Source organism: Polypterus senegalus, chromosome 1, assembly GCF_016835505.1.
Source record: "Polypterus senegalus isolate Bchr_013 chromosome 1, ASM1683550v1, whole genome shotgun sequence".
NCBI classification, from domain to species: domain Eukaryota; kingdom Metazoa; phylum Chordata; class Cladistia; order Polypteriformes; family Polypteridae; genus Polypterus; species Polypterus senegalus.
In genome coordinates this window covers 259,826,483-259,852,421 of record NC_053154.1, presented here as the reverse complement: position 1 = coordinate 259,852,421, position 25,939 = coordinate 259,826,483, and the positions used below count along the sequence as shown (strand labels likewise).

Genomic DNA, 25,939 nt, shown 5'->3' with positions numbered 1-25,939 from the left:
TTTGATGTTTGATGAATGGTTCGATGTGGTGAAGCAAAATGCCGACATACAAATGCCTTTGTGGTGCTTTTATATGCAAGTGTCGCATATTCCTGATTGTAATGGCACGATACATTTTAAAAGTCTCACATACCATCTTGTGTGTTGTCTTTTTCTAGGGCTTCCTCCAGTCCTGACAGCAGTGGATCGCCAGCGATACATCGCCACACTGAGCACATTAAATGTATGATATTCCAACTCTAGGTACATTTAGAATCCTTAGATTTATACTTGATATCACTTTCATGATGAAATGCATTAAAGTATGTATGTTACATTTTACAGACAAATCAGTAATTTTGTTCAAATAATGAATAATAATTACACACATGGGGGTGACACGGTGGCAGAGCGTTAGCGCTGCTGTCTTGCAGGGAGTCACGTCGCTGATATTCCCAGCCTGCAGTTTACATGTTTTCCTGCTGGGTTTCCACAGTGTGCTCCGGTTTCCTTCCAAAGATATGCAGATTTGGTTACACAAAAATGACGCCAGTGTGTGTGTGAATGCTTGTATTCATCTTGCGATGAGCTGATGCCTCATCCAGGGATTGTTTCTGCCCAATGCTAGCTGAAATGGACAAATCCCTGGACTGATGGATTTAATCATTAAACATCCTTTTCAGAGATATTGTGGTAAGGTGTCATCGGAATTTAATGGGTGTTCCAGGCACTTCACAACACAGCAAAGCCGATCCTATTCTCACCGTGATAATAACTCGCACTGCCACCTGGTGGATTCCTCCAGATTTACGTAAAGTATGCGTGCAAGTATAAACAGTACAACGCTTGCGTAGCAGGAGCGTCCGCTGCAGCATGCATCACGTGAAGTATAACCCCGGCCTTATACTTTTTTAATTCTTTGTAATTGACATCCCAATAGGGCAGTTTAATCAATTAAATAAAATTTTTATAAAATGTATTTGTGATGAAAATTAAACCAGGAAAGCATTACAGTAACACACAGCATGGGGTGGTTTAGCCTTGCGATGTTTAAAATATTATAAACAAGCAGTTCTGCTTAAATCACTAATCAGAAATACAGCATAATGCAAAATGGAAGGGAAAGGAGCCTTCTAGTAAATACAGACATAATAAATAGATCCATGGGGTCAACAGCAGGATTTCTTTCCAACCAATTTTCTAATTAGAAGCTAGCCCTTGCTAATAATGAAACCTAGTTATTTAATTTTATGGACTGTTAATTTCATTATACTAAAACTTTATCAGATTGTAGATTTTCCTTTTCTGAGAACCTTATCTATATTTTTGTGAACCAGAACAAATCTATACTTCATAGTCCTTCAGTTTTCCCTCTCGTTTATTTCAAACATTTACCATATATACTTGCAAACAAGTCGGATCTTGAAACCCAAAAAATCGATCATAAAATCAGACACCAACTTATATGCCCATTCAAAAATACGACTCTTAATTAAAACTTTTTTTTTTACATCTTCTTGCTTTCTCCAATCTCACACCAATTTCTCAGACACATCGAATTTTGTTGATGCAGCGCAGTTATCCATCTCTTTCGCCACTTCAACGACTTTAAATTTAAAACCAGCTATATATTTTCTTCTAATCGAACACTCCATTGTAGATAAGGGATGCCCTTACAATAAAGATGTATGAGGGTGTGAGATACAAAAAACCCAAAATAGTGCAAATGTCACTTCGGAATAGTTTGGGTATTATCGTGTGGTCACATAGGCACAATACATAGAAATAAAAGGAGCTTACTCTCTCAGGTGGGCGTTAACATATCATCTCTTGGACCAATAGCACGAGTTTGAAACATTCGACTAATATGACCAAAATTATAAAATACCGGAAATTGAGATGGGATTAGACTCACACCTGGTGGCATGGATTGTGGACTATCTTACAGACAGACCTCAATATGTGCATCTTGGGAACTGCAGGTCTGACATTGTGTTCAGCAATACATTGGCGCCGCAGGGGACTGTACTTTCTCCGGTCCTGTTCAACCTACAGTATATACATCAGACTTCCAATATGACTCTGAGTCCTGCCACGTGCAAAAGTTCGCTGATGACACTGCTATTGTGGGCTGCATCAGGAGTGGGCAGGAAGAGGAGTACAGGAAGCTAATCAAAGACTTTGTTAAATGGTGCGACTCAAACCACTTACATCTTAACACCAGCAAAACCAAGGAGCTGGTGGTGGATTTTAGGAGGCCCAGGCCCCTCATGGACCCTGTGATCATCAGAGGTGACTGTGTGCAGAGGGTGCAGACCTATAAATATCTGGGAGTGCAGCTGGATGACAAATTGGACTGGACTGCCAATACTGACGCTCTATGTAAGAAAGGTCAGAGCAGACTATACTTTCTGAGAAGGTTGGCATCCTTCAACATCTGCAGTAAGATGCTGCAGATGTTTTACCAGACGGTTGTGGGGAGTGCCCTCTTCTACGCGGTGGTGTGCTGGGGTGGCAGCATAAAGATGAAAGACGCCTCACGCCTGGACAAACTTGTTAAGAAGGCAGGCTCTATTGTAGGAGTAAAGTTGGACAGTCTAATATCTGTGGCAGAGCGACGGGCATTAAGCAAACTCCTGTCAATCATGAAGAATCCACTGCATCCACTGAACAGTGTCATCTCCAGGCAGAGGAGTAGCTTCAGTGACAGACTTTTGTCACTGTCTTGCTCCACTGACAGACTGAGGAGATCGTTCCTCCCCCACACTATGCAACTCTTCAATTCCACCCGGGGGAGTAAATGCTAACATTACTCAAAGTTATTGTCTGCTTTTTTTTTTTTTTTTCATTTTTTCATTTTTATTACTATTTAATTTAATATTGTTTCTTTGTATCAGTATACTGCTGCTGGATTATGTGAATTTCCCCTTGGGATTAATAAAGTATCTATCTATCTATCTATCTATCTATCTATCTATCTATCTAAATTCTACGGTAAAATCAAGTCCCGACTTAAATGCGGGAGAATTTAAACGAGAGTATATACGGTAATAAATACAGAAACTTTATGATGCATATACACAGTATATACACAGAGTTAAACAGACCCAAATTAGGTGCAAAACTGGTGGTTCATTTGCATCTCATTATTAACTAGTGGCTTATTATGAAAATAGGAAACAAAATTGAAATTCAGTTACTTAAAACTGAAATGAGCAATTAAGGATTCTGAATTGTAACAAGTGAGTTAACTAAAATTAAGCTACAATGCGTTGTTTTAGCAGCAAATAAATGGGCTCTAACATGCCACCAATACACCCCTTTAAGACCATGAGTGAGGACACCTGAAATAGATCACTGGCAGACAGCACATACAGTACACTCTGTAAAAAAACAACTAAATCTTGTAGAATGATACAAATCTTTTTCCTATGAAAAAGTGTTTGACATCACAGAAATATACATTGCAATGGAACAAGGTAATATGGAACATTTTCTGAATCATTCATGTGCAGCTTGCAAAAAAAGCTTTTTTTTAATAGATACTTCCAAAATAGGCACTTACATCTGTACATTTGTAAAGTCTCCTTGAAGCTTGTCTAGCATAAAGGTGTCAGACAAATAAATAAGAAAAAGCAAAAAGCAACTAGAAAATATTGGTACATTTCAAAAATAGACTACATGTTCTCAACCACTGACAAGTATCTATCTGTTGCAAAAATGTTTCTGTTAGATGTAAAACTGTCGGAAAAAAGGTGGGAAACTTTGGTTTTAACATGTTAACTCTTGTTGATTGGGTAATATGAATTGTGACAAACTTGAAGTTGATGTTCACATTTGAGCTAAGGATGCAGTACAGAAAGTATCTAGTAGGAGTAGGTCTCTTTCTGAAGCTGAGGACATCAAGATAGATTAAAACCAAAGCAGTAGGCCAGTATAATAAATAGATTGTCAAGAAGTTCTGCTGGATGCTTTAGAGGAGTCTTAGTTAATGTACTTTTTCAATATTGTATGAAAGGTCAGAGCCAGACTTTTGTAGTGGTTTGAGCTTTTTAAAAAAGGGGGCAAGAATAAATGCTCCACTTACAGAAATACTGCACTTCATTGAATAACCACAAATCTGAAATCATAGTGGAAAAAAGCAATGTTGTCCAAAATTGCAGCTGGCCTCATAAGAAACATTTCAGATACTCTCCTTGCTATGGAACTCTGTCTTTGCACAGATAGTTATGAAATATGACTTTGCCAATTTAATTGTCAGACTCCAAGTAACACAGGCCCTGGTTCAATTTATTTTTGTGGTCTTACTGCTGTTAGTTTTGCTGTTGTTGGGTCAGAAGCTGGTTTGGGAAAACCCTGACAAGTCTCTTGTTTATTTTTATAAAAAAATATTGTCTTTTGTGTTGGTGTGTGATAATTTTTATTATGTCCATGATCTCATCATATTTCTATTTTTGTCTGTGGGATTTTCGAGTTACACCAGCTTTTATAGCATATTTTTACCAGTGCTGCCATGTTGTTGATATATCTGACATTCTTTGCTACCTATGTGAACTGATGGCAGGTTAACTCATCTCATTGCCACTGTAACAAAGGATGGTGTACATGTATTAGCATCAACTCATCAACTTTTGTAGAAGACAAAAGACACATACTTTTACCTTTCAACAAATCTTTCAAAAAATACACAAGATGATTTGGATTTACCTAGGTAACTGTGAATAGGTAATACTTGTTGAATTTGATTTTTCAATCTGGTGGTAAAATATTTGGTTTACCAACATTTTCCTACTCTTAGATGACTCTCTTGTTCTGCAATAAAATAATTTGTCATTTCTTATCAGCAAGCAACATTGTGACTCTTTTGCTTCAAAGCAACATCAGTAAAACATCTTTGACATGTTTGGTTCAAAATGCCCAGAGTGCACCATGTTTCCCAACCAGCTTATGAGTTTATGAATTGTGTATCAATACATAGCAAAGGTTTAATGAGAACAGGTGCCTATGACTGCCCTTATAAATGTGATTATTTAAGCTTCATCTGACTGATTTCAAGAAATGGAGAAGTTTGCAGGTAAGTGTAAATCAGCATTACCAGATCATCTGTGTGTTACAGAGTGAGGGAGTTTATGCTATAACAAAAGGAAAGGTGTAAGTACTTTTTCCTGTTGTGCCAGACAGTGATATTAAATCAGTAGCAGTACCAGAAATTAAAAAAATTGACAGAAAGTCTTGAATTAACTGTTAATCACCAGCTCCCCATCTATATCTACTTCAACAAGCTTTAGGAAGTGATTAAAAAACAGGCTGCTACAAAGGGTTGCAAAGATGCAAAAAGTAAAACTTTTTGTGTCAATTACTGAATGAACAAACTCTTTAAGCACAAACTGAGACCTAGTGAAAAGCAATTCCCACTTTACATTTAATAACTGGTTGTGCTGCAATGACTGCAACCAAATGCTTCCTGTAATGTAATATCATTCTTACACATTGTTGTGAAGAAATATTAGCCTACTAGCCGAAAGCGGTGTAAGAATAGGAACGGAAAATGGTGAGAAAGGAATTCAGTGTAAAAAAGGCTTAGGAAACCACCATCGCAGTATAACGAAAATAGCAAGGAGCAAAACCAATGCCAATGGTCAAGAGAGTGCCTTCCTGTAGCAGGCTACGGAAAACACTGACATATAAGTCAGCGCGTCCGCCCTATTGCGAGTGGTAAAAGTGCCATTTAAACTAATACAGGTAGACGTGGAAACCAGGTTTTCTGATGAAAAAACAATAACGTTTTAAACAGTATCGTTTACATACAACAGATTTTGGCGAATCGTTTACATGCAATTATTTATATCCATTTATAAACTAATAATGGCAATTATTAAATAATAATAATAATAACTATTATTATTATCATTAAATAATTCCTCCCTTATAAGTAACATTTCTCGGACTGCTTTCTTCCATCTCCGAAACATTTCTAGACTTCGTCCTGTTCTTACGCAACACAGTACTAAAGTATTGGTTAATGCCCGAGTCACCTCACGTATAGATTACTGTAATGGTATTCTATCTGTCATCCAACAAAAACATATCCATCGCTTACAATTTATTCAAAATTCTGCTGCCAGGATAATAACCTGCTGTTCTAAATCCACTGAACATACTACACCTATTCTCTCATAACTTCACTGGCTCCCTGTTAACTACAGAATACAATACGAAATACCACTCTTAACATTTAAAGCTCTCCACAACTTCATTGATCTCCCACAAACTGACACTCGTCTCGCTCACTCTGATTCTCATCTGCAGCTGTACTTTCTATACCACACATCAAACTCTGTGCTATGGGAGGTTGAGCGTCTCTCATAGTGCTCCTCAACTCGGGAATTCTCTTCTCTCTCATATACATCAGCTCGATTCAATAACACATTTTAAAACTACCCTCAAAACTTATCTTTTCAAACTGGCATACCAATTGTGAATTTTGCACAGTTACTGCCAGTTATCTTTGTTTGTTTGCTAATTATTGCTGTTTGATCGAGAGCGACGGTGGACGCGGAAGCAGGATTAGAGATGGTGGGCAGGGCTCTGTCGTGTGTATCCTATGGTCTTACAGTTGGTGGGTGGGGCTCTGTGAGGTGGCGGGCGTGGCTCTATGTCTTGTGCGCGCTCTCTGTCTTGCTTGCGCTCACTGTCTTGCGTGCCCTTAGTGAATTATATATATACAGGTAGATTCTTATTTGCAGAATCACTTTAATTCAGAAATGCTGGTGGGTTTTTTCTTATATATTGCTTAAGTCTGAAGAACCTTTTTATGTATGAGTACAGAAAGAACAAGGGATTAAGAATACTTTTACTATCAAAACCCATGACCAGAATTTAAGGATCTTCTTACACAGAGCGGAATTCATGCTTTCTTCAGCTATGGCAATACCGCCAGATCCTCAGGGAGCAAAGCATCCCAACAATATCACCCTGCCACCACAATTTTTAACTGCCAGTATGACATAACAGGACTTACTGTATGTTGTACAAAATGTGCCCCTTTTGTCTAATTTTTTTTCATTGAACACAGGAAACTCAAAAGGTCTGGGAATCTTCCTTGTACTTCCTGGAATATGAAAGACAAGCATTTACATTCTTCCTGGTTAGCATTGTTTTCTGCCTTCTTACTCTCTTAAAAAGCCCATTTTGACATTCTGATTATCAAGTTATGAACACCAGCCTCTGGTGAAGCCTAGAGTTTATTGGATTTTATAAAATACTTTGTGCCTTCTTGGATGATTTATCACTACACCTCTGGCAGCCGAGTCACTCACTGTTGGAAGATTCACTACTGTCCCAAGTTTTTTTCTGCTATCAATCTATCTATCTATCTGTCTGTCTATCTATCTTTAGATGCACGGTAGGACTGTTTTGCACCCTTCTCTCTTTTTTCACATAAAAATTACTAAATTTGTTTTTCAGAGCAGAAATTGCATTGTTTGCATTTTTGTTAATCTGCTCTTTAACTTAATGAACATTTTTTTCCAGAATTTTTTCTTTGACATTTTGTAGTGCTGAAGGTACAAAAGTCCCCTACCTGTTGTCTTGGTCATAAAACATGAAACAAAGTTAAAAATTGCAGTTATCTGTGGGAAGACATACGATTATTAATTGACACATAATTATCTAAGAAGTCAACAACCTTTAAAATTGCCGATTGTGTGGCTCCAAAATATACCCTACAAGGTCTTAGCCTTCTGATCAACCTGTCACCCAAAGTGCACTTGCTTAGAGGTGTTTAAATAACATATTAAAATCCTGTGATCCACCTCACCGAATGCTTTGATTTTTTGATAGTTTGTGCAGAATATCGATATGTTTCAGTCTTCCAAACGGCATTGAAATTTGTTTTATATTTATTATAAGTTATTAATATTTTTGTTTTCTAATTGGGTTTCCTATGTACACAACATGAGCGTTTCAAAACTGCTTTATAACAATTTTTATTCTTTTAATAACAAACAAGTGTGCTTAAATCTATTTTGATTTGACACATATATTCCCTAAAAACATTTTTATCCACAGGTTTATTGTATTTTATAAGAAATAAATACAAGGATCTTTGTAACTTGAAAATGCGTTGTTAACCGGCACTTCAATTTAAGTACATCTGTGTTTAATTTTCCAAAAATACATATCTGTATTATTGTTAAATGCTTTGTAACACAATTTGTAATTGCTATGAAAGGCGCTATATACAGCTTTTATAAACTGAATGTGGATTTCTAGTGCAGAAATTATCAGGCAAAAACATCTACTGTATATTATAATTTCAAGTCTTAGTAATGTAAAGATCTTTTTTTTAATTCTTTTTTTTCCCCCAGAAGTGTGTTTAACCTTTCTATTACTTTTAAGAATACTATGATGTACTTTATTTATTTATTTTTTTATTAGTAACTTAACTGATACTCTCAGACAACTGACATAACACATAATTTGCTCTCAGATCCACTTAATCCAATTCAGGGTCAGACAGCCAAATCCTGGACAAGTGCCATGAGCATGGGAAAGGCGCTATATAAATAAAATGTATTATTATTATTATTATTAAGGTGGCAGTCTAACACGTGATCCACTTATTCACTTACTGGGGCCAATTATGAGTCATAACTCAACTTAACCTGCCTGTATTTTTGTAACAGGAGGACAAATTCTCCACACAGGGAGAACATGCAGAGTTCACATGTACAACAGTTAGGTGTGGCAATAAAACTCAGGTTGCTGGATCTGTAAAGCAGTGAGACCACCCAGCAAGCACCATGCTGCCCAACTGATCTGCAAAAGAAATCCATCTATTCATCCATGTATTTACTTTAAAAGGCGTCTTAGTACAGTTCAGGAGCAAAGTTGCAGGAGCCTACCCTCGCAGCATGGCAGCAACCAAACCCAAATGGGATGTCAATGTCAATACCAGGATGTATTCTCACACACACACACACATTGGACAAGATCAGAGTTTCTGATTAATATAATCTACACAGCTATGTCACATGATGACATGTCATTTTGTGACTTGCTTAATCCAGACCAGGGTCTCATATAAAACTGGAGCCTATCTCAGCTAGCATAGGACACAAGGCAGGAACAAGCCCTGGGCAGCATGCCAGTCCATCGCTGGGCAAACACACACACACACCCAAACACACACAAGGCCCAGTTTAGCCTCACCAGTTCACCAAACTTGTATGTCTTTGCACAGTGGGAGGAAACTGGCACACCTGGAGTACACCCACACAGACAAGGGGAGAACATGCAAATGGCAAACCTGGTCACCTTACTGCGAGGCAGCAGTGCTATAACTGTGCCAACATGCCACCTTGTGTAACATAATGTGAAAGCAAAATTTCATAATGTTGTGAAAAATAGACAAAGGTATGGAGACAACGACAACTGTATTTCTTTTGCACACCTAATACTGTAGTACTAGGGTGTTGTACCGTGGTAACCATTATGAATGGGCTGAGAAGTCAAGCAAAATGACCCCTTTTTTTGGCTAACTGAGCAGATTTCAATATGCAAGGGCAACTCAGGCCGCTTCTTCAGGCAGATATTATCAATACATATCACACATACATTATCTTATCAATGCAGATATTATCAATACATATCACACATACATATCTTGCCTGAAGAAGGGGCCTGAGTTGCCTCCAAAGCCTTCATATTGTAATCTGCTCAGTTTGCCAATAAAAGGGATCATTTTGCTTGACTTCTCACTACACACCTAATACTGCAAGTTAAAATAAAGCCATTTATTACTGTACAGTTTATTTTCCACATTAACATTCTAAGAATTAAAATCATCGGATTATAATCACCACTAGCCAACCTGCGGCGTACCATATGCCGCATAATCAGGCCGGTTTTTTAATCATTTTTAAGCACAGGGAGAAAATTAACATTTGAAAAATTGGTAATGTAATAAATCAGCAAGAAAAGCAACATTGTAACAATGCACGGAACGAACCAACACACAATCATCCGTGCGGTGCTCAGGCGTGGAGGGTGGAACAGGAGGAGAGGAGAAGGATGTCCATTCCGCTCCCTCCGTCATGCTAATCTGCTGAATTCTCGTTCAGTATGCACTGCCTGCTCATGTGCCCACCTCCAACTCGTCACTTGAGTCGTTGTCGTCTTTGCACAGTCCAGATGCACCTGTGACTCACGTAGACTTTTCATTGCTCTGTGCGGTTTTGGCTGCCTTTCTATATATAATCCACCAAGACACCCGACCACGGTAGTAGCGAGGTGGGAGGGGGGTGTGTACAAAGTGCAGGAGCATCTAAGAAGACGCATGTTTGTCGCATCGAATTGCTGTATGTAGCGTGTAAAACATTTTGCTATGGTGCACGTGGTCGTAACTGAAAATTAGTTTTTTAAAGACTGCTTATTTCATTGTGTTTTAACCTCAGTTGTAAAGGAATGTTTTAAGGATCCCATGGGATACCCCTCGCAAACCGTTTTATACACTGCATATTGCAATTCACCTCCGCGAGAAACACACCTCTATGAAGAGTCAATGTGGCTTGGAGACAGACGAATATAAATTACGCCGTTTTTTCTGTGTCATCGAGTCAAAGTTGGTGGGCGTGGCTCTTGAAGTTTTCATCATATCCAATGGTCTTGGAGTTGGTGGGCGTGGCTCCATCCTGCGTGCGCCAGAGGTGTCTTACTTGTCGGCGGCTTAGTGAATCCACACCCCTTCCGGCGTGCTTTCCATGGGTGTCTTGCCTTAGTGAATTATATATACGTATATAGATACTGTCTCTACTAAAGCCATTTGTTTCATGTTTATAAAAGTTTAGGCTTTGAGAAATTCTCTCCATGATGGCTGCCATATTAGAAGGCCTTAATATCAGGCCTTTGTGTTTTCTATTATTTTATTAAATGTAAAAGGTTTTGCTAAGATGCAATTGTCATTCTATACAAAAAACAATATTATTTAAGTAACGTTATATGCTGTTTATATAGTAAAATAATTTTAATTGCTAAAAATAAAATATAACATTAATGCAAATCATTATTTTCTTATCATTTCTGTTTATAAAGTGTGTTTACTGGGCAGCCTTGACTTTATTGTGTCGCACATGCAGATCTGCTTGTTGTATTTCAGAAGGTTTATGATGTCATATTGTATTTAAATTCTCTAACATGAACAGCAGTAAAATAAGAATGTACAGTAACGTAAATTCTAACCCAAGGTTAAAGTGCAAAACTCAAATAAGCAACACATTAAAATGCTTACCTGAATGCTATCAATAATGAGAGTAAAATAAATAAATTGTAATAATATGTAGCTAAGCATAATTATGATATTACAGCAATAACAGAAACCTGATCGGATGAGCAGGAAATGGAGGGGCAGACATTTAACAGGAAGGACAGACAAAACTGAAAAGAGGGGCCAGGGGGTGTTGCTCATTTTGTCAAACAGAATTTAAACTCAAAACCTCTTCATTTGGACGATGAGCCCACCTTAGTGAGGTCGTCTGGATTTGTCTGGAAAGCATTCAGGGATGAGGCCTTATTTTAGAAGTGTGTTACAGACCCCCAATGCAGTCACCAATTTAATTTACTAATATTAACTAACTAATGTAACCAGTGACTGTTTAATAAGCCATCAGTGAGGTGGGAGCCTGTCTGCAGTTTGTAATAATCAGATAGAATTGAGGGTGTGCATGTGATTGGACCACTGAGGTCAGCTGAACAGCAGAGCATTCAATTCTCAGTGCTTTAGAAGAGCGGAGAGAAATAGATGTGGTAAAGAATGAAAGGAAAAAACTGGAGTAAGCTTTTAGATGTGAAGACAGAGAGCAAAGAGCAGTGGAGCCGCTTTAAAAACATTTACACAGGACGCAGGACAAGTTAATCCCAAAATCTGGAATTAGAAAATAGCAAATACTTTCCTGTTCTTTGTGTTATATGGTCTGGGAGTGTCATCACTTCATGTGTAAATCACATCAAAAGACACGTCTCAATTTAAAATCAAGAAAAATTCAGTTTGAAGGGACACTTAAAATGACCGGCATGTCATAGCAGTGTGGTACAAAAAGCCAAACAGACATATGGGGGACATGAAAATGTGACAGAGACAGACCTGCAAATCAAATAACTGCAAACTTTCAGTAATAAATGGTCAAAGTGGACCACTAACAGCCCATCGGAATTCTGCACCGAAACAGTAGTGTTTGGTCAGTGGTCTGTGATATTCTTCTAGCGTTTTTGTCTTCTGATTATTGATTTCTCTCTATTATAAAAAGAAATCCTGTCCTGGAAAGCAAAAGCAAGGCTACAATACGTGATCTTCTCTCGGAAGACATTTAAAAGACCCGCGAGACAAAAGAGACTTGCCACGGTACATCTCACAGGAACTTAGAATGAGATTCCTGCAAGACATGCCCTAATTATAAGCAATATCAACAAATAAGACCACGGGCACAGAGCGTCTCGTGGGGACTGTAAACATGAGACTTTGTGCCAAGAGATGGTGCCAGGGCCGTCTCGAGGGGACATGGAACATGAGATTCTTGCAAGACATGCCCTACTCACAAATGATATCATACAAGAGCACATGCATCAAAAAACAGTCGTGTAAAAGCATGTACTGCACACACATACTGTGCTCTCAACACATATAAAGCGAATCAGGACAATACAGAGAATAGACAAGGCGTTGGAGAGTAAAAAAGGCAGATAAGAGATTATGAATCTAGTTAAACTAGTAAAATTAGAAAGTATTGCAGTGTCCCAGCCAGGTTGCGACCTTTTGGGTTTTAAGTGACTGTTTGGTCCAATTGATAGCGGGGTATTATTGATTGATGCGGTAACGGTTCATGGGGGACGCGGGGGATGAGGAGTAGGAGAGGGTGCTAGAAAGTTGAGTTGGGAGTTATGAAGTCAGCAATTGTTCAAGTAAAACTTTTGTGACATTGTATCATGTCAGTCACTACAGTATCAAAGAAAAGATAGAAAAGATTGCATTACTGAAAAATAAAAGGTGATTAATCATCAGAACCAGGTGTAACTGAAAAAAGAGCAGGACAAATCGAGGTCAGAAATAAAAGGCAAAGAGTAAAGTCTTTTCGCATTCGCATCATTCTGATGCACAAAACGTGGATTTACACAATAACAGACCATACGCTATGAGAATCTGTGGTCCCGCAACAGTTAAAGCAACGACAAGTTGAATTTCAAAGAATACACAATTCGGTCAGGTGTATATTTATGATCACGGAGAAGCGATGCAAATTTTAACAGGCAAAAAGAAAGGTAATGTATATTCTGCAAATAACATTACACACCAAAGGAAATCGTGATATGCCATTCGTATTAAAATGTTTACAATTTACTGTGAGAATAGTTTTTGCTATGACAATCAATAAATCACAGGGACAAACAGAAAAAGTCAGATTATTTATTACAGAAACAGAAACAATATTCACTCACGGGCAGTTATACGTTGCATTGTCACAATGTGTCTCCAAAAAATATTGTTTATAATGAAGCTTTAAAGTAAAAGTGCAAATAATGAAATTGAAATAATTCCAAAGAAAAAAAAACATAAAATTGTGTTTCCAATTAACCAAACACAGGGGTTGGCAAGCGAAGCGAGCAGGGGGCAAAGCCCCCTAATTTCTAAAACAAAATCACATTGAGTTGGAAGGCCATGGCCTGCTGAGTTTCTATTAAGTACAGTAACATGTAAAAGTGCTCAGTTGGTAGTGAGACCCTCATCATGCCTGCTTCCACTCTCACAGGGGGCTTGCTTCTTGCAGTCCAATGGCAGCTGGACTGAGTACAACTACGCAACAGACCTAAATGACTAATGTAAGCAAAAAACAAAAACAAAAATATTCAAACTTTAAATGAACAAACATCAAATAGAGTACTGTACAGGCATACAGAATACATCAAATAGAAATACTAAGAGTAGGATGAAAAAAATAAATCAAAATACATATTTATATTATATCAGAGTGCTTTAATCTAGTGCTATACTGGGTGAATTCGTCCTTAAGGTTTATTAATGGCACCAGTCTATTGATTATATGAGACACCTTTGTCCAGTATGATGGCATTGGGAGCTGCAGCCTACTGTGGGGACAATGGGCTTAAAATAAATGTATAGGAGTGTTATGAGGGAGGCTGACAACAAACCTGTACAGCTAAACATTTGATTAAATGTCACCATTTCAGGATATAAAATGCCCTTTTTTGGCATGTTATAAAAGTGCCTGAATCATGTTACAAAAGTTACCTGAAAGTTACGAATTTTCCCTATGCCAAGTTACAAAAGTTCCCTAAGGTTACAAAAGTTCCCTACTAAAGTTTCAGCTGTGCTCTTTTTCGGTGACAAAGAGGCCCTAACATCCCTATCTATCTGTCTCTTTATCCATCCATCCATTTTCTAACCTGCTGAATCCAAATACAGGGTCACGGGGGTCTGCTAGAGCCAATCCCAGCCAACACAGGGCACAAGGCAGGAACCAATCCTGGGCAGGGTGCCAACCCACCGCAGTCTATCTCTTTATCTATCTATCTAATAGCTCTTTCTGTGGCTCAGTGGAGTCCCTGAGTCTTAGATATGGTTTACTAGCCGTTCCCACTGATGTTAAAAACCTTTTTCTGATTTTAGAAATTCCCTTTGATCACAGCATTATGTGCCCTCAGCTGGGTGCATAAGAAGACTAAAGTAGAGTTAAATGTGGGCTACGTTTAGTGATCAGCTTTAATATCAATCACTGTGTCCTACCTAACACAACATGTTTTGTAATTAAAAGCCAGGCCTAGCAGATAATGAAACTTTGCATCTAATTATATGGCTTGATAGTGTTTTCATTTTTCCAAGACAGATATTTATCACATTTTGATTTTTTCTTTTATCTGAGAAAATTATCCATATATTTTGTGGTCAGAAACAGATTTGTATCTCTTTGTCCTTCTCTCTCATTTATTTCAAAACATTCTATTAATATTTCATTATACTGTACATATACACAGGTTTAAACAGAGGTAGCTGGTGGTTGCTTTGTTATTTGCACCTCATTATTAACTAATGGCTAGTTAAGAAAACAGGAAAAAATTTAAACCTAAATGCACCTGTTTAAAACTAAAAAAGGCATTTCAAAAGTTCTTAATCATAAGAAACGAGTTAACTAAAACTAAGTCCAAAAATATATTGCTTTGATAGTAAATAAATGGGTTCTAATTAAAAATTTGGTTAAAGCAAAAACCTGCAGCCCTTGTAGACCTTCAGATCTGGAGCAGAGTATCTCTGTGTTATACAATTCATTTATATTTGTGAGTGGTTGTTAAATTAAATTTTTTACCCCAAGCTTCATATAACTATTTTATTATAGTTCTTCGAAACCACCTAAATTGAAACTAACAAACAAAAAAAAAAAGCTGTCCCTTAACGATAAAATTTCATATCCTGTTTAAGAAAATGGGGGTATCTTATAGCATTATTAAAGTGGAATGAACACAGGGAATTCATTGTGTATTTAGCACTAAACCAAAATTTATCTATAAACATATCATATTACAGACATTCAAGAGTGTGTTTACCAGATGTACTGGCTCATTTAACGAAACATATAGATAAGATAATTTCACTGTATTACAAAAAATACAGCACTGAACAGAAGGGGAAACATGTTTAAATAGACTATAAAGTTTGGTACGTACATTGTGAAATTAAGGATAATGTACTTAAGAATAGAGATAAAGAGCAAAAGTCACCCTAAAAAGTTATCTGATATAAAACATTTCACTGGAAAACATTTTTTATCAGGTTCTCAACTGAATATTAAGGTATATTTTCTGATTTTGTTGCATCCAAGATAATCAAATTTTCACTTTTAGGATAGTCTAATTACACACAGAAGAAGTAGAAATGTCAAGGCTTCACTCTGTCACTACTAAGTTAGTTAAAATTCATTATTAAAATCTTAATCGTTTAATTTTCTTTCTGTATTAAAAACAAACACTGACATTGTCTTAAGAATTTAATATATGTGTTGTGAAAGGAAGCAATGCTTTTAATTGTGATTAAGAGCCTTAATTAAGTGCAACAAATGCACAGCTTCTCTCTGACATACTATCATTAAGAACTTTCAAGCAACACATCATTCGGGAAAAGTCTGTCAAGAAATACTGTACTATTGTAATCCTATCATAGTATATACCGCAGCAATACATCCTTCCTTTACATCTCCACTATGACTGCTGTTTTTATTTTTAGCCAAGTCAGAGGCTTTCTTTCTTTCAGTAATTCTGGTGTATATCTGAGAAGGGTAGTTATTTTAAGCTACAATATTAATCAATTAATGAATTTGTTAATTTATTGAAAATCTATAAAAAGGTAAACTTCCCTATTGGGAAGAAGTGTTATCTATCTATCTATCTTTTTCCACAGGCTGTCTACTATTCAATGAAACAAAATCACAGTTAAACGTTTAATACAAAGATTAGTATGCTTTAGCACAAATCAAATGCTACACAGTAGAGGATATTTGACTTTTCACATTATGTTCTTTGTTGGCTGAAATTGCTACAATATATAATAATCAACAACAGGCACAGTTAGAAAAAATATACACGAAAGAATTTAAGCAGAGAAATAAAGAATGTGATACTTTCTCTTTAAAATACTTGTGTTATGGACATTTATTACATTTATATTTTTTACATTTATATCTTTTACATAAGAAAATGCTGATTATTTTCATAAAGAAACTGATTGTTTTTGGGAAATAGCTACTGCTTCTTAAATTACTTTTATTTATTTTTTGATGTGATGCAAAATTTTTGAAAAACAGTTTTTGCCTCAAGATTGGACTATTTATAAAATAAATTTATTAGTAACAAATTAATAATCCTTTCAGAATACATAACCACAAAATGACAAACCAATGATTTCAAAACAAATCTTTTCCCACCAAAACTCTATTATAACCAATAACACTGCTAGAAAAAATGCAGAAACTACAGTACATGATAGAAATTACAGATGTCACAAAATTTCTGAAAATTAAAGTCTATGACTAAATAATATATGTGGGGTTATTAACATTATCACTCTTCTATTCAACAGCTCCTTTAAATTCTTGTCATGCCATGTAGAGGAAAGCTAAGGGCGAAAAAGTTGGCAGTAAAACAGTTAAGAAATGTATTATGTATTGTATTTATTATATACAAGCCAGGACAGAATATATAACAAGCACATGTCCAGACATTAAACACGCAAACTGTAATTTATACAATACTGTCTACAAAAATAAGGATATCAAGAGTTTAACAGAACAATGGGCCTTTTAAAAGGTAACCACAATTGTTGCAACTTTTTGTTAACCACTGCCTTACAGCACATTTTATTAATACTAAAGCATGATGCTAATGAAAAGACTAGATAAACTATACAGTATATGTCAGTTAAAGCAAAAATATATGCGTATTGTGGTACAAATAAATTAAAAAATAGGAAATACATTTCCACTGTGTTTTTGACATAGTATCCTTTAAATAGAAATTGCCATAACAAATGTATTTCTTGAATTAAAAAACACAGTTTTAACTATGCTTGGTCAATAAAATAAGAACTTGGTGCACTCTTTTCACAGTTAGGAATTCCTTTATCTTCAGCTTTCCAATATAGTGTCGCAGACATACAGTACCTGTGACCACCATGTTTACTGTATTAAGAATCATTTAAAAAGTAGAAACCCATTAACTCAACATTCCAAATTAAAAACTACCTGCTTATGTCAAATGTACTAATGACTTGACTTTTGCCCAAAAAAGTATTTTTAATGAACATAATGCATCTTTACAACCAATGTAAGAAAAGAAAAACTTCATATGCAAAGTTTACTATGCCAAGGTGTAATACAATATACATTTTAAATACTATATTTATATTCATATATACTGTATCTTCTATTATAAGCAACAGCAGCTATAAGTATAAAAACAGAGCAACACAACTGCCTCACATATTAACATTTACACTATATAAACATTGGCACCCTCATTAAGTCCTAACAGTTGAAAATGGCAATATTATTTGTCCAGTAACACAAATTCTTTTCTTTCATTTACTATAAAAAAACCAACAATATTAAATACATTAGCATGAAAAATCAACTACACCCCTTGTTTTATTAAAGAATAAGTTATATATTTTTCACATTGAAGTTATTTCTTCACAAAGATGCTATATATCTATTTATCATACAAAATTGTGTTTCAAATTCCAATGTTTTCTAAAGTTTAAAAAAATATGTTGCCCGCACTGGAATCTAACATTGGAATTCACAGGGCATGGGTGCAGCCTGAAAACAAAAGCCTTAAAACTTAACAAATATGTCAATTTTTCTAACCAAAAAATATTAGAGTATTAATTTCAGTCTTGAGATTGCACAAATATACCACGATAGTTTAAACATGTTGTTTTAAGAAGGTAAAAAACAAACAGCAAATCGTTGTGAGATTCAACCAAAATAGACAATTTGCTGCGCCTCTTGCCTTCTTCCAAGGCATCTTTCAAGGCCTGGGGCAAGGTTTAATTGTGCAGTCACCAAGCACTGTTCTTGATGAATGTTGACAACTAGGTAATAATAACTGAGAAAGGCACACTTAAGATCGCTTCACTATGAATCAAGCTTATTTCATTTTTTCAGTGGAAAAACGCACTCCTGCCTCAGTTAGTGCTATGTCTGTAGTTTATGACTCTGGGTCTGCATGAGTTTTGCTTGTTCTTCCCATGTATTTAAGGATTGATTATTATTTATACTATGCACAATTAAACTCTTATTTGCCCCTTAGGAAAAATGATCATGTGATGTGAGTGTGCATCTGTCTGTTATTACTAACCACGGCAGAACATAACTGTTGAAAAAACAGAACTGCAGATGCAAAAGTAGAATAATAAGTAGAATAGAGTTTGGTGTTGTGGTCCTGTTGGATTGTCATATCTCCAACCACAATGGTGGCTGTGAGCAAACAAGAAAAAAGGAAATGTATTCTTACCTCAAGAAAAATAATTCCATGGATCCATGATAAAATAATTATTTCTGGTTTTGTTTTGTTGTCACAAGGATGCCTCATAAATGAAAAAGCTGTATTTTCTGAAATCAAAACCTTTGCTGCCTCAAAGTGGACATATTCTGTGAGTTAAGGCTTTTGTTTTCCCACTGTACCACGTCCTCATGAATTCCAATGTAAAGCATCAGTGCAGACAACATATTAAAATGTCATAGCTAGAAGTTTGAAACAAGTTATAAATTTGACTGCCAATTAACGCTTCAGTTGACCTAGCAACAGTGGTTTCCAGCAACATTCAATACTAGCAATAACATATGCATTATCTCTATTCCATTACATTAATAAAGAAAACCTTAATAAGATTTAAAGCAGAATAGTGCAAATAGCAATACTATAGCAGTCTACAAAATATGGATTCAGGAAGGGCAGATCCTGTCAAAAGTACCTCACGCTGTCCGAATAGGCAGCAGCTAAGTGTGATTAAAAGCAAAACAGATAAGAGGTCAAAGAGCTTATTACACTATCCATTTCAACCAGACATCAATTGTAAACCATACAAGCATAAAGAAAAGGATTTAAAGTACATAACTGGGTTATAAGGTGATTATAGATATTATAGATGGAACATGAAAAAAGTATAGTATGGTAGTCATAAGTACTATTACTAATTCATTTTAACAACATACACTCCCCATACTAAAACTAAACAGTTTACAAATGATGACAAAGTCAAAACACTACAAATGCTAGGCTTACAACAAAAATCTTTTTAGACCAAAAATGAAAACTGAGGAAATATAATTAGAATGAGGCTTATTGTAAATAAGTGTAATTTGTGAAAATAATTCACAAATGCCAGATGCAAGATGGTTAACTGCAAGAGTCAAATTCCTAAAAGGATTTGATGTTTGATAGGGATAATGTGAACAGTGAAATTAAATGATTAATATGACTATAGAATAAAACAGTACAATAAAAATAATAGGACATTATAACCCAGGTCATCAGAGCACTATTGGTACCAGATTTGTAGTACTGTGAGTTTATCTCATCACAGCATTACAATGAAGGCATAGCTGCAGTAGAAGCTGAAGAGAGAGAATTGTAGTTTGCTGTAAGTGTGGACTAAAGGGCTTTCTTTTTTATTAACTGTAAAACTGTATTATTAACAAAAACGTCAATCTCTGATTTGGCAAGATCTAGTAGTAAATATGTTGAACTAGAAGTGTGTGATATGTGTCGTGTACAATAATATCTTAATTGTTGTTTTAACGATGTGCAAGCTGAAATTATCGAGTATGTCACTCACTTTGCAAATAATAATCAAAAACACGCATTGAGAGTCCATGCATTCACTGTCTCAAGTAACCTAATAGGATAGACTACTGTGCCTGTGCAAAGCGAGCACATAGGCAGAGAAGGTCGTCGCTTGTGGCTCATGGGGTGGGACAAAGATGGAGGTCGGGGAGCAAGATGCACATACACAGGTGGGGTTAGGACTTCAGACCCGGCCATGTAACATTATCTGTGTTTGCACAATTAGCTGTGGGTGGCTTGGAGTTTGTTGCTCCGTCCCATCCTGTTTGCCACTGTGGGGAGAATTACAAGATTTGCCAATACACTTCTTCATTTTCCTCCCAAAATAATCAGTTCATAAAATGCTATGTAAGCTCCAAAATATTAAGTTATTGTTGATTTTAGAATGAGTTTCTTTCTGCTGTCTTCAGTTTAATACTTTGGTGTTAACCTGGTTCAAAGCCCACAAACTTAAATAATGTAACAACACGTTAACAGTTTGTTTAAACATAAGCGGTTACAATGATGATAACAAGACTGAAGCCATTACAACAGCAGGTACGACAGAACTCATGGCTATGGCAACAGAGGAAGAAAGACCTACCCCTATGTCCCTTCGCCTGCATCACTACTGGCTGCAGAAGTTGGAGCAGGTGATGACACAAGGGAGGGAGAAAAAAGAAAAAAAGTCTTTAGCCAGCTATTTCAAAAAAAAAAAAAAACAAAACACAGCAATTCAGAGAAGGTGAGTCTCTGCAAAATGCAATTAAAAAAGAGATTAAGAGCTACTTGATGATACCTGAGGTGGACAGAGATATAAATACACATGAGTGGTTATAAACACAAGAAGTACATTTCCCCAAATTGCGGAAACTTGCAAAAAAGTACATGTACATCACTGCCTCAAACAGTCCTTCTGAGAGGGCTTTCAGCACCAGAGGAAATTTTATAACAACAGACTGGTGTTTCTGTCTCACAACTTGAAGTTTCCTCTACAGAAATTTACAATTGTTTAATTTTTTTTTCTGATATCTTCTTGAATTTAGTAATTTGTTTAAAAATGTTATAGGTTTGGGTTTTTTCTGTGAAATATATGAGAGAACTTGTTTATAAATGCTATAGTTTTTTTTCCTGTACGGTATATGACAAAACTTTGGATTTTTACACTATAGTACAGTATGTTAGATTTTTGTTCTTGCTTGTATGCTGCACAATTCACCTTACAGCAGAGCAGCTTATGTTTATCCAGACTGTGATGTTCATGCCGTGTAATTCGATTATGATTAGTATTTTATTCCCTTTGGATTCATATCTTGTTTATATTAAGTGTATCTGTTTAAAATGCTCTCATTATAATAGTTTTGTTTGTCTTTGCAATTTTTTGTGTCAATCCTGTAGGCCACTTTAAAATGGCTTGGTCAAACTTGCACTGTTTGATATCAGTAATACTTTGACTGGTGATTTTAATGTTTTTGTGTTATTTTACTTCAGATTTAAATAAGTAAATAAGATCTGTTTTCCTTAACTGTTGTTTCCACTAATCTCATTAGTAAGTTACAATTAATGTCCTATTAACAATACCAAGCTAGATCAATAACACTTTTACAAACAGGATGCAAAATATAGTCTAATTATCGTTATCATCAGAGTCCTAGAAAATATTGAGATACAATTTTTTGCCAATATCGCACACCCCTATATTGAATTACTAAATAGCAAACTGTTTACAATCACTACAAATGATCACTACCACTGACCTGCTCATTATGTGACCCTGAGCAAGTTATGTGCAAAATCCTTTTCGGTTTAGTTTTTAAGATCGCTGTTGCTTTGGCAAAATCTAAAGTACTGATATCTGAAGTTACTTGTTAGTTATATATGTATTTAAAATTACTATATATATGTCAAAAACTACTATATTACTAAAAAAAACATAGTAATGCAAGGTAAACTTTACATACAGTATATACAACAATCTGGAATCACATTGCTTTAATCTACCTGTCAAAATTCAAATTGCATCACGTTTTAAGAGTACCTTTACTCTCCTTTGTTTCTGACACTTCATTTCTAACAGCAGATCGACGATAGACAACATGCACACGTCCATTTTCTTCTACTTCTTGTTGGCCTTTTTCCAGGGGTTCAATGAAGAATTCACCACTATCTGTTCGTATTAGCCCAGCCTGAAATGAAAAAGGATTCAGATACTGCTCACAGTATTAATATAATGTACCAATTTGGCCATCTAATATTTGCTATTCATAATCATTTGCTAAAATTATTATATATTTATCCATCACAAAACTCTGACTTTTAAGATTTTCATCCATCTGTTCATAAATAAAAAACAGTAAAGTGTATGTCCTAAAAAAGTTTAAGTGTAAAATAAATTTCATTATATCATAACTACAATACAAACATGGAAAGGGCCTTATAAGCCCCTGACAAACAAAACGATATAGCTTAATACAGAAACCAAATACAAGTTTCTCCATTGCAAAAAGAGCATAGTAATTTTTAGTAAATAATAGCAATAGCAAAACCGTGCAATCTTTAAAAATGAATTACCAACATAAAAGATTAGAGAAAAATCTGTAAAGAAGCAAAAAATAGTTCTCAAGCCCAATAATGTGTGGACTATTATTCAAGTTTCCTCCACGTTGGACTGATAACTAGCAAAAACTGGTCTGAAAATAGCAAACCTCACCACAAAGATTTCTGTTCTTGAAAAACAGCTCCAGCAACTCACCAATCTACACCAGTGCAAACCAAATGTTCTGGATACTTCTGTCTAAGTTAAGGAGAGCAGCAAGCAGTTACAGGCTGCAACAGATCAAATGTAGACACAGGTAGTCAAAACAGGTGTAAGGCACCAAAGCATCCCTTCAGAAAATAAGACTGAATTAACCAATATATATCTTGCTTCAAAAGTCTGGGAAAATTTGGCCTTCAAGCCAAGTTTAAGTAAATGTGGGACAGAAGATTGAATTACTCTTTGTTGGAGACTCAATCCTCTGTAATACTGCCAGCTTGATATGCAGTAGAGATTGTAAATCAACCACAGTGTGCTGCTTACCAGGATCAACAGTTTCCCACACACAGTAATCCAAAGAGTGGATAAGTTACTGGCCATCGCAGGTGAATATCCCTTATTTACAGTTAATATTGGAACAAATTATTTTGAAAGAGAAGTGAACATTCTCTGTAGAATAAATTTAAGGAACTTAGAGATAAGCTAAAGACCAAATCAAAATCAGTAATTTTCTCCTAAATCCTTCCAGTACCAGGAAAAATAGGCTACTACACAAGTAGAATTTAATATTCAGCTATAAGGCACTGATGAAGACATGGTGTGAACAAGGTTTTACTTTTCTCTGCCAATGGAATGCCTTTCACTGTATACATTTCCTTTGCTGACTAGAAGGACTACATCTATAAGAGAAAGGAACAAACATTCCCGGAGCTAGAATATTTAGGGAAGTGTGTAAACATTTAAACTCAATTATATGGGAAAGACACAAGAAACAGTCAACCCAACCTAAAAAAAAACTCAGCAAAAAACATAACAAGTAACTTCCCTCTTTTAAAATGTTTACTCCTTAATGTGAGAAGAATTACAATTGAAATGCATGCAACTAGAGGAAAATTATATTGTAGGAATTACAGAATCATCTCTAAATGAGAGTGACAGAGAGGAATGTAATATAAGTAGCTACACATGCTTCAGGAAAGATAAGCTTTAATAAGAAATAAATTAGAAAATTACCTAAATAAAAATAATATTCTAAATAGCAGTCAGCATGGGCTTATGAGAACAATGTCCTGACAAACCAATCTTCTATGTTTTTTTGAAAAAGTAACCAGAATAATTCATCTAGAATTTCAAAAAGCATTTGATACAGTCCCACACTAAAGATTAATTCTTAAACTAGATGCTCTTGGCATCAGAGGTAACCTATAAAACTGGATCTCTAGTTGGTTAACTGGCAGGAGACAAAGAGTACACAAAAGAGGAGACTGCTCCACATGGAGCAAGGTCATCACTGGAGTCCCTCAGGGATTTGTTCATGGCCTAGTTCTTTTTCTATATTATAATAATGACATTGATTCTGGTTTAGTTAATAAACCTGTCAAATTTGCAGACAACACTAAAATTGGAGGGATGGCAGACATTGAGGAGGCCACAAAATGAATTCAAAAGACCTGGACAACCTTCAGAATGAAGCGAACACCTGGAAAATGCAGTTTAATGTAGAAAAAAGTGCAAAGTGCATATGGGCGAAAGGAACATTACTTATAAATACAAGATGGAAGACACTGTCATACAGGCAGCTTCCACTGAAAAGGATTTAGAAGTTTATGCTGAAGCAACATTTCAATTGACTAAGCAATGCACAGAAGCAATTAAAAAGGCAAATAAAAATGTTAGGTTACATCATAAAAACTGTTGAATTTGAGTCAAAGGACAATATGCTCAAACTATATAATGCACTACTAAGATCGCATCTGGAGTATTGTGTGCAGTTCTGGCCACCATGGTACAAGAAGGACATAGCAACACTTGAAGCTGTGCAACCAAGTGCATCCCAGAACTTAAGGACATGTCCTACTCTGACAGACTCAGAGAATTAAACCGGTTTAGTCTTGAGCAGAGAAGACTGTGTAGGGACCTAATCAAGGTATTTAAAATCCTCAAAGGCAGTACATAAAGTAGATCCATTACTTCTTTCTTTTCCATAAAGTAACAACATTCTTACGGCTTAGGAGTGAATCATGTACTCAAGGACATCAGTGTAAATTAAGGGAAAAGGCATTTACAACTGATGCCAGGAAACTCCTCTTTACACAAAGAGTTGAAGCAGACATCTTGACAACCTTTAAGAAAAATCTGGATGAGATATTGGGACAGCTTAGCTATTAACTAAACAAACTGGCTTGATGGCTTGAATGGTCTCCTCTCATTTGTCAAATTTCTTATGTTCTTACGTGAACACACTATAAGAATTCATATAGTACCCAGATACTAGGGTACACTACAAAAGGACTAGCATATCACCATCTTTTATAGATGAGGAAAGACGACTCTAACCGTCATGTGATCAGCAGCGTGCATAACAATTGTAAACGGTATGGCCACAACCATGAAGACAGACAAAAAATTATAAGAAGCCTTCAAAACAGAGTACAAAATTGAGTCATATGAAAAAATAATAACTTCAACTTCATCAAAATGATGCTATGAATATAAATTATGGGCACCAGGTTTTAATTATGCTGATGGTGAAAATGCAAAGCAATTTAAGTGTGAAAATGGTACAGTGAAACACAAGGGAAGTCCTCGATGCTATAAACACATCAGAGGACTAAACAACACACTCGAGAATCCTGACAAAGGGAATCCAATTTTTTTTTTCTATTTCACCCTCAACCTCACTGGAGGGAGCAATAATTTTGAAAATGAACAGGCAATGCCAGTTCGTAAGTGACTTAGTAACTATATAGGGACCAATGGATATGGAATAGTTTTTGGGAATTAAACCTTAAGCTAGGAACATCTTCTGTCTAACCTTAT

General features: G+C 35.8%; 1 protein-coding gene across 4 annotated transcripts in view; it reads right to left on the bottom strand.

Moving 5' to 3' along the window:
* The window catches only part of LOC120541319 (A disintegrin and metalloproteinase with thrombospondin motifs 3), a 325,004-nt gene that overhangs the window by 234,477 nt on the left and 64,588 nt on the right, over positions 1 to 25,939 (bottom strand). For 3 of the 4 annotated variants that reach the window (XM_039772826.1, XM_039772833.1, XM_039772841.1), the window contains exon 3: positions 22,403 to 22,550. In XM_039772826.1, the coding sequence (XP_039628760.1) occupies positions 22,403 to 22,550 (148 nt within the window). Of the gene's footprint in view, positions 1 to 22,402; positions 22,551 to 25,939 lie in introns of those variants that run through there. The other variant, XM_039772851.1, reaches the window with a different exon arrangement.